The 15947-nt window shown below is 45.6% G+C and overlaps 1 protein-coding gene and 1 long non-coding RNA gene across 15 annotated transcripts in view; one reads left to right on the top strand and one right to left on the bottom strand.

Moving 5' to 3' along the window:
- The window catches only part of Aak1 (AP2 associated kinase 1), a 153954-nt gene extending 139350 nt beyond the window's left edge, over nt 1–14604 (bottom strand). For 5 of the 14 annotated variants that reach the window (XM_006506191.2, XM_030255416.1, XM_030255413.1 and 2 more), the window contains exon 1: nt 13663–14406. In XM_006506191.2, the coding sequence (XP_006506254.1) occupies nt 13663–13825 (163 nt within the window). In that variant the 5' untranslated portion in view covers nt 13826–14406. The other 9 variants (NM_001378654.1, NM_001378655.1, NM_001040106.3 and 6 more) reach the window with 5 other exon arrangements.
- 2610306M01Rik (RIKEN cDNA 2610306M01 gene) lies at nt 14438–15471 on the top strand. The gene has a single exon (NR_028298.1). It is a non-coding gene; the product is annotated as an RIKEN cDNA 2610306M01 gene (long non-coding RNA).
- Nucleotides 15472–15947: the final 476 nt, after the last annotated feature.

Raw genomic sequence — 15947 nt, 5'->3', positions numbered from 1 at the left:
TTACATCTACCCTAATTTTCACTCAGCTAATTTGTATCTCTAGTACCAACTGTTACATTGTTAAATCAGGAAAGTCTTGACTTGGATACAAATTAACTTACAGCCCACACTCCGACCCTAAAGAAGTAATTCTCTCCTGTCAGCAGACTCCTTCAAGGCTCCGCCAGTACCCGGCAAATACAGAAGCGGATGCTCACAGTCATCCATTGGACAGAGCACAAGGTCTCCAATGAAGGAGCCAGAGAAATACCCAGGGAGCTGAAGGGGACTGAAGCCCCATAGGAGAAACATCAATATGAATTAACCAGTACCCCCAGAGCTCCTTGGAACTATACCACCAATCAAAGAAAACACATGGTGGAATTTGTGGCTCTAGCTATATATGTAGCAGAGGATGGCCTATTCGGTCATCAATGGGAGGAGAGGCCCTTGGTCCTGTGAAAGCTCTATGCCCCAGTATAGGGGAATGCCAGGACCAGGAATGGGTGGGTTGGGGAGCGGGGGGGGGGGGGCAGACTAGGAAAGGGGATAACATTTGAAATGAAAATAAAGAAAATATCTAATAAAAAAAATTTTTTTAAAAAGTGATTATCTAATACTTTAAAGTGGATACAAATTAAATAGATAAAACACAAAACAAAAACCCTCAAAGATTATGGGGCCCACACACTCACTACTGCCAGCCAGAATGACAGACACTCATGATTTCAATGGCTGAATGGGGAAGAGAAATGTATACCAATACAAGGGACACTGAAGTACAGGCATTGACAAGAACTCAATCCTAGTGCAGGGTGGTCATCTCAGCTACTAACCAAGCTGAAGGAGGCAGCGCTCAAGACCAAGACCTGCCTGGGCTATCCAGTGAGCTCAAAGACACCCTAGGCAACTTAGTGAGACAACATCTCAAAAAGAAGCCTAAATGGTGTACAGATACATTAGCTAGCAAACATAAGGACCTGAGTTTGATCCCTAGAACCCACATTTTCAAGAGCAGGGCATAGTGAGAAAGGTTTATAATCCCAGTGGTGTGGAGACAAGCAGATAGATCCCAGAGCTTGCTGGCCAGCCAGCCTACCTACTTGATGAGCTCAGACCAATTACAGACTCCAACTCTAAACAAACAAACAAACAAACAAACAGGTAGTGTCAGAAGGAAGACACCCAAGGTTGAACTAGTAACTCCACATATGTGCATATGCCAACACAAGCACACACATGTAGCATATGACCCATGCTTGTAATACAGGCACTTGGAATATGGAAGCAGGAGGATCAAATTCAAGTCACCTGCTAAAACAAAACAAAACAAAGTTTGGCTAGGAATCTATTTCAGTTGGTAGATAACTTCCTAGGATACACAAAGTCCTGGGTTTAATCCCCAGTACTATATAAACTGGCCATGATGGCACATACCTATAAAGTAGAGGCAGAACTGGATTCATCCCCAACTACGCTTGGGGTTAGAAGTTAGCCTAAAGTACATGAGATGCTGACTCAAAAAAAAAAAAAAAAGCTGAGGCTGGAAAGATGGCCCAGCAGTTAAGAGCATTACCTACACTTGCAGAAGACAGGGTTTCGGTTCCCAGCAGACCACGGTAACTTATATAACTCCAATTCCAAGGGATCCAGTGCCCTCTTCTGGCCTCTGTGGCCATCAGGTTGCACAAAGACACTTATATACAGGCATACACACAAAATAGATAAATACATCTTTTTAAAAAGACTTTTAAAGGAGTTGGGATATAGGTCAGTGGCAGCATTTGCCTACATGCATGGAGCTCTAGGTTCAATCTCAAAGAACTAAACTAATGGTAAAGAGGAACAAGCAAGATCAAGCAAGCCGCCATGGCACCCTTCCCGCCATCCAAGGCTCTGGGAGAGGACGTCAGGTCACCAAGCTTCTCCCTTTCCTCACGCAGGGGCTTATGGATATGTATCAGATTCCAGCTCGGCCAGGTTAGGTTACTACACAGCGAAACAAATGTTCCCTCAGGAAAACAAGCTTTATACAATCAAATACGAAAAATTACCTACTCAGAGACTGCTAACCAAGAACATGCCAATTTATCTAAGTTCTCTAGATAAATTCTTTCAGCTAATCTTACAAAAACCACCCAGGTTTTGAATTTTAAGAGAACAGTAGATCTTAGGAGTCAGTCAACATCACAGGGACAAGCTAGGATTCAAGCAAAGAGCTGCCTACCTCTGTCGTCTATGTTTGTGACCTCAGTCCCCACTATGCTAGCCAAAGGTGCAAAGGAAAACACAGAGGCACCCCCTCTACTTCTGCAGGGCAGGCAGGGGCAGACAGAGTATTAATCAACTTTCCCAATCACTGCTGAGCGACATACACTCTCTGGCCAAGCCTAGAGTTTTCCATAGTCAAATGCCCTAACAGAATCATCTCTTCCAGCACAGCCCCCACCAACCTGTCCCCACTTCACCCCAATCAAAGTTTCCAAAATGTTAAAGGAAAAAAAGGCCAAAGGCCTGAGGAATAGGACTGGGTTACATCTGGGGAAAACTAAGCAAGTTTTAAAACGTGTGATAGAAGCAACACTTCGGGCCCTGGCCAGATGAGCCAATCAGAAAAGGCTGAGTCAGCAAGAGCCAGAGAGCAGCCACCCTCCCCACACAGCCCACAGACCCGAGTCCATCTCTTCCCTGTTCCCATAGGTACTAAACCTCCTATTCACACCAGTACCAAAAACATAGTCATCTTCCTTCACCCAACAGTCCCAGGGCAACAGTTCTGAATGACCCTGTACACAGACATTAAGCAACTGGCACAGCTGTGAACTGCTTTCGTCGATATTTTGGATCTCTGTAATCCCAGTTGATAATCTGGCATCAATGTAGTGCTCTGCCCTCTCAACAACACAGGGATGCCATCAGCGATAACCTCTCAGCTTTTCACAAGTCATAAGTAACGCTCCGGTTGGCACTGCCATCCATTGTCTGTCTGCCAACGTTAATTCAACCTAAGGAGTAAAATACAGCTCAAGCTGATTCAACCATATCTGACCTCACATGAAACCCCAGGGTTTTTAAAACAATTTTTTAAATTACATTATTTTTCTGTATGTGTGTGGGCAGGTTAACCAGCTCACTGCATGTGGAGGTCAGATGACAACTTGCATGAGTTGATTCTTCCACCACGTGAGGCTGGGGGTTGAACTCAAGTAGTCAGGGCTGGCAGAGAACATCTTTATCTGCAGAAGCACCATGCTGGTTCATGGAGACCTAATTCCAAAGGACTCCTATCTGTCAAAATAGGACAGGTATATGTATTCCTGTCATTTGATAGGATATAACTACATGATAGAGTGTTTGCCTACAACTCATAAAGCCCTGGTTCACTCTCCACTAGAAAAACCCAAAATACACCCTCAACAAAGAATTATCCAGGCCCCAAATCTCACTACTACCATAGTAGCACAATAGGATATGGTGACCAAGATGGTAACAGAAGAGCTGGTGCGGTGTTTTTAAATTCAATAAACCAGCAACTTTTCTTATTCTTTTTAAAACCCTTAGTTCTCTGCGTAAACTGAGCTCCTACAGGAATGAACCGGTCCCCGAGACAGTATGAAGACCAGCCTGAGAAGGCTGCGAGGTCAGTGCGACAGCGCCTAAAGCCTCACTAACGCAGGTCATAACTTAAAACTTCTCTCCAAAGCTCTCCATCTCAATGCTGCCTGTGGTTTCAAAGTGTTCCTTCCAAGTCTGCATGTTGGGTTCCAGTCACCAGGATGGTGGTATACAAATGTGAGACCTTCAGGAGATGACTCCCAAGAGAAAGACCCTCACAAATCAGATGAGTGCCCTTATAAAGCGGTGCCAGAAAGCTATCCCGTCCATTCCTCCCTATGAGGAAACATGGCAAAGCAGGCAGTCCGCAGCCCAGGAAAGAGCTCTGGCCAGAACTCCACCATGCTGGCACTCTGACTGTACAGCTCTAGCCTCCAGCACTGAAAAATAAACTGTCTTGCTTACAAGTTGATGGAATTTTGTTACACCAACCCAAAGAGAATTAGACAATGAGTAACCCTAAAATACTGTACAAGTATCCCTGGCTTAAAAAGCTCACAAAGAGATTTACTTGAGAAGGGCTATTATAGTAAAGGTCAGGAGTGCTATAAAAGGTGCCAAGAACGCATGTTCACTAGTGCAGGACACGTCTACTGTAGTGAACACATGTTCACTAGTGCAGGACACGTCTACTGTAGTGAACGCATGTTCACTAGTGCAGGACACGTCTACTGTAGGGCATATAGGGCTTCTTACTCCATCCTCATTACTGACAGAAAAAAAGTGAATATTATTATTATGAAAAAAAGATACTAGGCCCAGGTACAGTGGCCACACCTTTCATCTCAGCACTCAAGAGGCAGAGGCAGGCAGATCTCTGAGTTCCAGGACAGCCTGGAAGTTACTGTCCTTTAAAAAAAAAAAAACAAAAACAAAACAGAAAAGGTTGGAGATGTAGCTCAATGGTAAAGTGCTTGACTAGGATGCATGGGTTCGATCCTCAGCTCTAGAGAAGGTGGGTGGACAGAAAAATGTATTAATACAAGGGAGAATTTTCTGGAAAGATCCTGCAATGACAGCTAGTAGACCTGGGTCAAGTTCTTTTGTTAATATAGCTTTGAGAGAATTCCAGCTACTGTGTTCTCACCTGCACAGTAATAACTGTCCTCCTTATCTCAGGGATGTTGTAAGAATGAGTGAGAGAGTGTAATGCACTATTACTGTAAGAGCCTTCCAGGCTTACTGAGCGTCTCAACTACATCTGAGCTTCTGAGCTGCCGTACCTAAGAGAGAAGTCATGAAGATTCCGCTTCTAGCTTTCTAATAGAAACAACATGATTAATGCCCAAGAAACAAGGGGTCACTAAACACAATCCATTGCAGTGCTGGGGTGGGGGGTATAGTCTCCAGAACAGTTATAAAAGCTGTGCGTGCAAATCTTTTCCTGGAATCCATCCTTTGAAGAACCCTGCTTAGGAAACACCTCTAGCTCAGCATGGCTGATGTGCTCTCATCTCTGTAAGGTGGAGATAAGGACTTTCCATCTCCTGAGAAACAAAAACAACTGAGGACTACCATCTGGCCCAGTGCTCTTCAAATAATATATCCGAGACAATCCACTGAGGTACAGATAGGAAAGTACACCTTCATTTACATTTATTCTCGTCACAGAAAATAAGATTGTCAAGAAAAAAAGCAACCCAAAAACTATAGAAAATATTTACAAACCTTCTACTTGAAAAGATTAATAACCAGAATGCAGAGAGTTCTTAAACAAATAAGTAAACAACTGATTCAAAAAAATGACCAAAGGATTGAATAAACATTTCTTCACAAAGATACACAGATAGATAATAAGCACATGAGAATGTTCAACATCACTAATCATCTGGGAAGTGCAAATCAAAGCTACAAAAAGACAACATATTTAACACCTATTAAGCCAGTTACCATTGCAAACAGAAAATAAAGCCAGGCCCAGTGGCACAGGCCTATACTCCCAGCTCTCAGAGACAAGAGAAAGTTCAAGGTCACCTTGGGTTACCCAGTCTGTAAAATAACAATAATATTGGACATAATGGTGTATGTCTTTAATCCAGCTCTGGGAGACAGAAATGGGGCCTATCACTTTGAATCCACCTGTAAGTTTGAGACCAGCCTGGTCTACATAGTGAGTTCTAGGACAACAAGAGCTATAAGTGAGACCCTGCCTCAAAAACTAAAATAAGTAAATAAATGAAACAGAAATAATAATAATTAGCCAGGTGGGATAATAAATGCCTGTAAGCCAAGGACAAGGGAATTGAGAAGTAGAATCAGCAGTTTAAGGTTCTTCTCAGCTACATTCCAGGCCAGGCTAGGCTACATGAGACCTTAACTAAAACAATGAAAACAAAAACTGGGGCTGAAGAGATGGCTCGGCAGTTAAGAACGCTTGCTTTTGCAGAGGACTGGAGTTCAGTTCCCAGTACTCAAGTCAGATGGCTCACAACTGCTTGTAACTATAGCTCTATCGGCACCACATATACATGGCATACATTCACATACACCCACATACACATAAGTCATTAAGATAAACCTGTCAAAGGAGTAACAATGATTCTTGGGCACTGTAGATGGCATGAAAGGCTTCAGGGTCTCTACAGAACACAACATAATAATCTCTCGAAGAACTGGTAAGAGCATCATGGGAGACCCAAAGGATGACTCAGCACGGAAAGATGCTTGCTGTCAAGCCTGACAACCAGACTTCAGTTCTTGGAGGCCATGTGGTAAAAAAAGAAAAGCAACCCCTACAAGTTGGCCCCGACTTCTGATACACACACACACACACACACACACACACACACACACACACACGCAGGCGCAATAACTTAAAAAAAAAGTTTTAAAAATTTCACATGACCCAGCAATTATATATATATATCCCAAAATAGTTCAATGCTGTGCCTCAAAGAAAATTTTCCACATCCATGTTCATGACTTCACTACATAAAGGTAGGATCATTTACTAGGCCATCAACAAATGAATAAGCAAGTAAATTGTGAAATGCATGCACAACAGAGCCTTAAAAAAAAAAACCAAACTACAACATGGATGAACCTTAAAGACATTATGCTAAGTGAATAAGCGAGTCACAAAAGGCAGTCTACTGTCCCACCAGAAGTACATACAAGTATTTGTCAAAGTAAGAGACAGAAAGGAGAGAGGGAGGTAAGTTAGGTGCACAGCTTCAGCATCCCAAGAGAGAAGCAGCAAGGAGGAAGACGGTGTGGTGGCTGCCATCTATGAAGGCAGGGACAGCAACCAACTGTGCACTCAGACAGTTATGGGGGCAGAATTTGCTAGGAACACTTTTTTATTATCGTTTTGTTTTGTTTTGTTTTGCTTTGTTTTGTCTGAGACAAGATCTCATTATGTAGCTCTCCCTGCCTAGAACTCCTTATGAAGACCAGGCTGCCTAAAACTTACAGAGATCTGCTTGCCTCTGACCCCCAGTGCTAGATTTAAAACACACATGACAACACCCTGCCTGCTAGGTGCAATTTTACAACAATCCAAAGGGGAAGAAAAAGAAAGGAAAAGCCCTGGACACGGTAGTACAACTCCCTTTTATTCTAGCACCGAGAAAGCGAACTGGATCATCAGGAGTTCTAGGTCATTCAGTCAGCCTTGACTACAAGAGACTGTCTAAAACAAAAAATGAAACAAACAAAAAAACCAGAAAACTAAGATTTAATATGTAATGACTAATGCCTAAAGCCAATACTCCCATTCACTTCCACGTCTCACACTATAAGGCTAGTAGTGGCAGTCCTCATCCACTGGGAGAAATGTGCTTCCTGTGGGCATGGGTAAGTGGGTTTACAAATCACGTTGTTTTAAATGAATTAGCCCTTATAAAACAAAGAGGCATAACAAGATTTTCTGGAACCCTTGGAATAAGGCAGCACAGGCATGATGAGCGACAGCGCCGGGGCCCGCCACTTCCCTCTGCTGTCCTCTCCATCAGGTAAGCTACAAAATGGAACACAGCCATGGCTTATAAAACAGCTCACCAAAACCCTGCCATCATTTCAAACTGGACTGCACACACTGTGCTGATGATGAATCTCGCCTTCGGTATATGCCATACTTTCAGACAGCAGGACGTAAGCATAACTTACAGGTCACGCAGATGAGGGAAGGCAAACTTTAATGTAACAGTGCTAGTCTCCACAGCTTTAGAGACCACTGACCTAAACCTACACCAATAGTACTTTCTGTGATAAGAAACTATTGGTCCTATCTCCAACTCTAAGCACTAGTCACAGGTGGCTTTTCAGCAACTAGCACTTAGCTAATATGTCTGAAGTGTTAAATTGTTATTTTAACTTTGGATAATTTAAACAGCTATCTCCAGTTGAGGGTACTTTAGTGGACAGCACATCCATAGGCCACAATTAGACTACAACCTCAGTCTCAAAACGCACATCTTGTATTGGTCATGTTATCCCCTCTGCCTAGAATGTTTTCCTGATCTTGTCTATCTGGTAATAAACTCAACACATACCTTAAATGTCAGTTTAGCTTTCTTTCCCTGGCTACTCACCCCTCACAAGATAACTGCCCTCACCCTTCCACAGGCTCCCTTTCAATATGGATAGCAATTTCTCCCATGTCTCAAGATGATGACTGAGTGCCTGAAAGCAGACACCTGCGCACAGCATCTGCTCAGCAACACTCACGAGGTAAGCATCTCCAGGTCACAGCACAATCAGTCCACATAGAACTCGGCTCAGACAAGCAGGCTGCACCAAGCGCCTGCTACTTCACTGGCTAGACTGCCTCTTAAACAGGCTCAGAGGCTCCTGGTCTAGGGCAGCACAGAGGTGGACGCTGGTCCTGGTTCCAAGTGTCCACTTTCAAAGACTACAAGTTAAAATACATTTCCAATTGTTTTAATGTTTATAAAGTCACCTACCATCTTAGCTACTGAGGTAATGAGGTGCCTCCCCATATATTCTCCTACTTGAAACCCATGTGTTCCTCTTCATCTCTCATTAAATGAGCTGAACTTTGTCAGAAAGACCAAAGAAGAGGTTCTGACCATAGCAACTGCGTATCATGGACCTCATTTCTGAATTCTGGATTTGGCTATATTTAGCAAAGCTATAAGCGTCATCCTGCCCAAAATCAAGAAGACACCATTCACAAACCACCCCCTGAAAATCTGCATTGCCTGTAAAAACCAAGACTTCCCAGCAGGCAAAGTCATCTGAAACAAGAGGGATCAAAGTGGTATCTGTCTAGAGGGACTCGGGAGCATCTAACTAGTCTCTCTGCCTGGTGCTCAAGGGTCCCCAGGAACTATTTCTTCCCTTTCTCATCTGCTCGAGTCAAACATGCTACCTCCCTATGCATTCTTCTCTTAACACTGGTAACCTTGCCCTCAGCCCCCAACCTGCCTGCTTCTGCGTGACTTCTTGTCTCTTATGTCACGTCTGAGACACTCCTTCTACACACTTTACTGTGCCTTAGCACATGGCTAGGGCACAGTAAGGGGCAAGTACACACACAAGCACACATCAACAAGCACAGAGCCACTGAAGGAAGTGGGTAGCAAACACATCCAAATATATCGTGGGGAGCAAATATACAAGAATCTCATTCTATCCCACCTCCAAATATACACACCCTTGGCTTCCTTTCCTTGAGGCTGGAAGGAAACTCGTACCAAAACAGTGACATCACACTGGTCAGTGTTCCTGAGCCTCATCTTCCATTTCACCACTCTGTATTTTTGCACATACTATCACCTCTGCCTGGCCTCTGGTAACAGGACTGGAACACTGGCTGAGTAATTCCCACCTATTCCAACCACCCCGTCTTCCTATCACCTTTGAACTACAGGACATTTATTCCAGGGTTATTTGTTAGTTACTGGTCTCAATCCATGACCCATTCAGCTTTTTTCTGAAACCTAATGCAGTGCCTGCCACAGAAAAGCACAAATAAATGGTTCACCAGATGAAGGCATACATGTATTACAAAGACATTTACACTGTGTGCTACATGTGAGCCGGGGAGGAGAGGCTGCACACATTTTGAAGCCTTTCTCCCTTGTTCTGCAGATAGGGGGAATTAGGGAAGCTTCTGACAGTCTTGGTTCTCACCAGCCCCAGAACTAGATCCTGTTTGTGCAGGTAAGTACGTTCTGTGGAGCCTGCTAGTCCACCTTCTGCAGAACTGATACAGCTCCGGAATGCCACCTTGGGCACAGCAAGGATTCAATATTTACTTACTGTTTAAAGTTTAGATATAAGGCTTTATAGAGCCAAGGAGTATGACAAAATTACTGTGTCTAAGCAATGCTCTAATTTCCCCAATGAGCTCATTCTAGAAGCTTAAGCCAAATCTTCCCTTGATATCACATGATTATTAACTCAGACATGGTTTATCATCTCCTACAGGTAAGAAAGCACTCAGCCTAGAGATGTCCATATCCCTCTAATTCATGATCGAGGCTCACCTTCTTCTAGACAACCATGTTCCTCCAGGACTAGCCAGAGAGCCATTCTAGAAAGACTGCTGCTGTTGCTGGAGATGGCAGCCTTGCATTCCCCTCTTCTCCAGCACCTGATGCCTGGAGTTCTGGCAGTCTCTTACTATGAAGCACAGACCAATACCCACACTGGGGAAAAGGAAATTGTGAACAGGATGTGGTGATAATCAGGTCTGCATTTGAAAACTCCCACTATGACCACCCTATGGCCTGGCCAGTGCCTGGGGTACTTGGTATAGAACTCTTATCACAGCAACTCTAGCTGGAACTGGTGGACAGATAAGAACCTGAGGATTTGGAGAAGAGGAGACAGGGAAGGGTACTGCTACCCACACAGTACTGCAAAGAGCATCTGACTCAGCCCTGTCCCAGTCAAACCAGCCTTCACCTGCTCCCCACTCACCTTTAACTCTAAACACGCTGTCACTGGGTAAATAACAGCTACCATGTATCGAAGTAATCACTTTGAAAGTGATAAATTCCTTATATACACTGTCATACTAAGTCCTCAAATACCTCAGGGCAGTGGAACTCGGACTTTAGCTTAAGTCAGATTCTGCCCAGAACTTGTTAAACTTCCACACCTACAACCTACAGAGTAAGGTGTGAGAAAGATCTTCAATTCTAACAAGCGCTCCTGTGGAATATCTTCATCTAAGTTGCGTAACTGTTTAAAAAAAAGGGGGGAGAGGAGAGGAGAGGAGAGGAGAGGAGAGGAGAGGAGAGGAGAGGAGAGGAGAGGAAAGGGAGAAGAAAGAAAGAAAGAAAGAAAGAAAGAAAGAAAGAAAGAAAGAAAGAAAGAAAGAAAGAAAGAAAGAGAGAGAAAAGAAAAGAAAAATATAAAGAAGAGAAAAAAGAAACAAACAAAAGATTCAGAGGGGACCAACAAAACGGTTCACCAAGAAAAGGCACTTGTCACAAAAGTCTGACAATCTGATTCTAGACCCCAAAACACATGTAAAGGTAGAAGAGGCAAGCTAACATCACACTGCTGCCTTCTGACTTCTGCACTCTGTGACACATGCACACACATTCTTGTGTGCAGCATACATGCACAACAATAGTAGTAATAATATAATAGATGCTTTTTAAAACAGGTCCAGGAAATGGTGAGCTATCTTAGAGAAAACATACACACACGATGTAAAAAGGTTTAACAACAAAAACAAATCCAAAAATTGACCCTAAATCTGTCCGACTATAGGATCTGTGGCCATAAGCACACTACTATATGTACAAATGAATTTATTTTCTTCCTACACTGACTAGCAGTTCCCTAAAGGCAGACATCACGGCTGGAGATGTAGCTACCTGGCTACCTTGCACAACACAAGCATGATCTCAGCACCTCAATGAAACCCACTGGCTAATTTTAAAAGGCACGCATCACACTTTAGAGTTTCTATCTCTCACCCCTTTTAAACCTTAGCAGTGTCTTTGAACTCAGTAGTGCCACATAAATACTGACTCCTACATAGTCACGTACTTCAAAGGCCACAACTGAAGCTCAATCATAGCCAAAAAATTTGCCAGACCAAATTTTAAATGCTACACTCATGCACAGCCTCAGCCCGTGCTGTTACCACACTCGCTCATTCCACAAAACGTGTCTTAGCTCCCTAACACTGAGGGGCCCTAAGGACAAGATTTGTAGCAACTGATCCGTAGGTTACTCTTACGGTGACACTATCACTAACTGTCCATTTTCTATCTCTTCAAACAGCTCTGAAATGCTAACATCTAGTTAAACATCATGTCCCCAGAGCCTAGCACAGAACTGGCCACATCACAAGCACTCTGTGACTGTTGGCTGAATGAATAAACGAATGAATCAACAGATCCAAGCCCAAAGTTCTACTTTTTAAAATATCAGAATGCACAATGTGCAGCTCTCAGGATGAATTCCAGGGAAGCCTAGAAAACAAAGGCTGATTCTGTGTTTTCTCTTTCCCACCACTCTTCCAGACTCAGAGAATAAGCAAAGCTTAGGGCAACACGTGATGAGAAAACATCCTAGCTGAAAAAAATGTTCCTGGGCTCTGAGGCCATCCTCCTGATCTCATCTCCTTCCTCATTCTCTCTCTCTCTCACCCCCCTCTCCCTCCCCACCCCCCACTGTAGTCAAGGACTTTGGCTACAGGATAAGAGTCAGCTCAGATTCCAAGGTACAGATCTGGCAGCAGACATAGCAGCATCTCCCACCCTGCACCAGAATCCTCAAGGAAAGGTTCAGAAAGGATTGTAACTCAGGCCCAGATTAAGTCCAGTCGGAACAATACTAAGAATGGAAAATAAAAAATAAAAAAAGCAGCAGTAATTTACAAGGAAATTATCAGATATCTCTTCAAAATTGTGCTTTTTAAGTATAGGCTTCAATGTATCCTCAGAAACTGGGCCTTGCCAAATCCAGTACTTACACAAACTAAGTCTAACACAGCTTTGGCCTCTTCCCACCCACCCGTCCACCACCCTACAAGACTCACCATGACAGGCAGTTCCTAGGCCCAGGTAGAGGTCCTTCCTTCAACCTCAGCTTGCAAAAGCCTCCTTTTCGAAGGGGCTGCTTAGCTCTCATTCCTCCTTCCCTCGCTGATAGACTAGCCTCTACCACCATGCTGCCTTCACTGAGGCCTCCCCCAGACCCAAGCCTTGGCAGGCTGTAACGCAACCTACAGCAGACTGGTCCTATCCAATTAGTTTAAATTGCTTCATGCCAAGGAAATTGCTGCTTTTATTAAAAATAAAAGCACAGTAAGCAGGCAATGAGCTGTGAAAAGTATCAGTCTGGCATAATTACGAAGGTCGAGGTTAAGGTTACCCAAGAAACACTCAAGATTTTCCCTAAAGCCTGGGGCAGAAAAATATGTATCTGCAGGAGCACAGATAGACCAACGAGCACACACCGAGAGAAACCACACAGCATCCTCTCCAACTGAGAGAACACTAAACCAGAGCCAATCCTAAGTCATTCTTAATAGAAACTAAAAGGAGAAAAGAGGCCTAGGCGTCTGAGTTCAAAACCATCTCATTCGCTTATGATTTTATCTTAGCCACATCCTGGGGACCTCACTGCAGTTGGGTAAAGAAACAAACCTAACCAAAACACCAAAAAATGCATTCCTGTCCCCAGAGAAATCCTCTTTGGCTACCTACTTAAAGAAATAGGAAAGTTAGGTGGGAGAAGCCCCCCTCTCCTTTAAGATCTCTCCCCATCCCCACCCTTCAGCCTCCGCATCAGAATTTAAAGTTTCAGGGAAATGGCAAGACCACCACCCTGCATTTCACTTATACTTCACACATAGGATCCGAATAATTCGGTCAAAGGAAGAGATTTCTCCACGCGCTCCCCCCACCCACCCAAATGAAAGGCCACTGAGGTAAACTATTTGGGCAATACTGCCCCCCCAAGCCCTGTCAATTCCCAGTCTGAGTTTTAATTCTCTCAAGGACAATGACTCGCAAGGAAAGTGCAGAGGGGGAAGGGAGGGTCAGTTGGTCAAAACCCATTCATACAACTAGAAACCAGAGTCTTGCCACATCAGCACACGAGATTAATTCACCGCGCACTGGCTTCCCAACATACCTTCCGCCAACACCTCGTCCACGGTGACCTGCTGCCTCCCGATGCCGAAGACCCTTCCGATGTAACCACTGCCCAGGCCTGAGCTGCTGCCCCCTCCTCCGCTGGAGCCTGAACCCAGGCCAGAGCTCCCCTGCTCCCGCCTGGAGTCGAAAAACTTCTTCATCTTTCCAATATGAAATGCCAAGGCAAAATGCCGATGGTTTCTAGGTTCGTATTTGTTGTAAAGAAAAGAGATCTAAGGATTTCTTCTCCGGTTTCAGCCCTGAGCAGAGCCCCGGGAATCCGGCCGTGGGGTGGGGGCTGAGGGACGGCGCCTGCAGGAATAGACTGTCAATCGCGCGGCGGGTCCCCTCCTCCTCGGGGAGCGATCGTTTAAGTTTAAACCTGCGATGACAGAGGCAGAGAGAGGATGAATCAGTAACACACTCCAGAGCCTAACTGCCGGGTCCTAGGGAAAGCACAGGCCGTCATCCAGAGGAAACGCTGCGTGCATTTTCTTCGGGAAAGCCCTGGAAACGCACCGGACCCCTGCCCGGACCCCCGCCCCGGGCCCCGGACACCCACTAGCGGCCGCTCGGCGGCGAGCCCAGCTACCAGCCCCGCGACATGGCCACGGCCGCCGGCCTGCGACACGAAGGAGGCGGCGCTGCCGCAGAGCCGGGGCCGCTTCGGCGCCCGCCCGCCCGCCAGCTGATCCCCGAGCGCCGCGCTGAGGCCGCCCCTCCCCCGCGCGCGCGCCCGTCGGCTCCGACCACCCACCCGGAAGTGACCTGCCACCGGAAGTGCTTCTCAGGGCCGCACAGCCCCTTCTCAGGGGCCGTCTCAGGTGCACCAGCTATAGCTACAGAGCGAAAGAAACCGATGGCAAGAAGGGAACCAGAGCAGTGGAACTCGGGACAGAGACACTTGGAAGAGAGCGTTGCCGTAGTCCTGCCGCTGAGCACCCTGGGAAGAGTAGTTCGGGGTAATCTGGCATCTGGACTACAATTCCCAAGATGCCCCGGGAGCGAGCGCACCTTCGGACGCCGTCTCCAGGGACTGGAGATGATAGTGGAGTGGTGCAGAAGTGAGGCTTCGGGTATTTAAGTACATCTGCTAAAGTCACCAGAGACTAGTTTTCCAGCTGCACGTCCCACTCTCTGTAGCCATTTTATCTATGGCTTGGCCTCATGGACAGAGGCACTCTGGGAATTGTGGTTTCACAGGAGTCCGGACTGACACCTGAAGGACGCGGTTTAGCTGCCTCGCCCCAGTTGGGTTTGGGAGTTCCCCGACGTCATGGGAGCGGAGGTACTGAAGGCTTGGGGGCTGGGGAGAAGTGGGTATGATGCCAGCAGGGAGCCGAGCGGAATCTCGGTGCTGAAGGAAACAAAGCAGGTGTCTTCCGGTCCCCGACCACGATGAGAACTGAGAAGCCTGAGGGTCGAAGAAGGAACTGCGGGAGATCCAGTACACGGAGCATCTAGGGACCAGGCTACATCCATCCTTGGGCTCCACCCCAAACCATGGCCCTCTGCCGACCCAGATTTGCCTGGTCCTTACCAGATATATTCACGCCTTTAAAGGGAACTTTAGACACACCTACTGCTTTCTCTTCAGAATCTTTCGCAAGAAGATGCTGTGTTTACTAAGGATCGCTTGGGTGCGGATAGAGTACAGGGCTGTGTGATTGGCACCTGTCAAATGCTAAGGATTTGGAAAGGAATTGAGATCTCTCCTCCTAGATTGCTTCACAGAAGATGTTGTTGTCGTGCCAAATCCCTGCCTCCCCTGCCCTCTCCCCCAAGAAATACATGGTTTTTTCTCTTTTTTGAGTATAGGTTATTTTTCCACCAGCTCCCCACACTTCTTAAAGATGCAACTACCCTCTTGCAGTTCATCCCAGAATTTCTACTTCAGGCACTTGAGGAAGATCTAGAAGGGGGCCCCCAGGAAATAAAAAAAGATGGGTCTTGCTGGGCAGTGGTGGCTCACGTCTTTAATCCCAGCACTTGGGAGGCAGAAGCAGGCAGATTTCTGATTTCGAGGACAACCTGGGTTACAGAATGAGTTCCAGGGCAGCCAGGGCTATGCAGAGAAACCCTGTCTTGAAAAATAGAACAAAAAAAGATGGCTCTTGGTTAATCTGAATATTGAGTCCGGCTGTGCTGGCGGTGGCTATTGCGGTTTCTTATTTCATGTGGTACCATAGTCATATAACTCTCCGGAGAGAGATAGCATCTTAACTTCCGGAGAGAGCCAGTATTGCCACCTCAGTTCACACAATCCTACAGCCACCTTAAGGG

This window comes from Mus musculus, chromosome 6 (assembly GCF_000001635.26).
Source record: "Mus musculus strain C57BL/6J chromosome 6, GRCm38.p6 C57BL/6J".
Classification (NCBI taxonomy): domain Eukaryota; kingdom Metazoa; phylum Chordata; class Mammalia; order Rodentia; family Muridae; genus Mus; species Mus musculus.
Note: the sequence above shows the minus strand (reverse complement) of the source record. Positions and strands in the feature narration are given on the sequence as shown.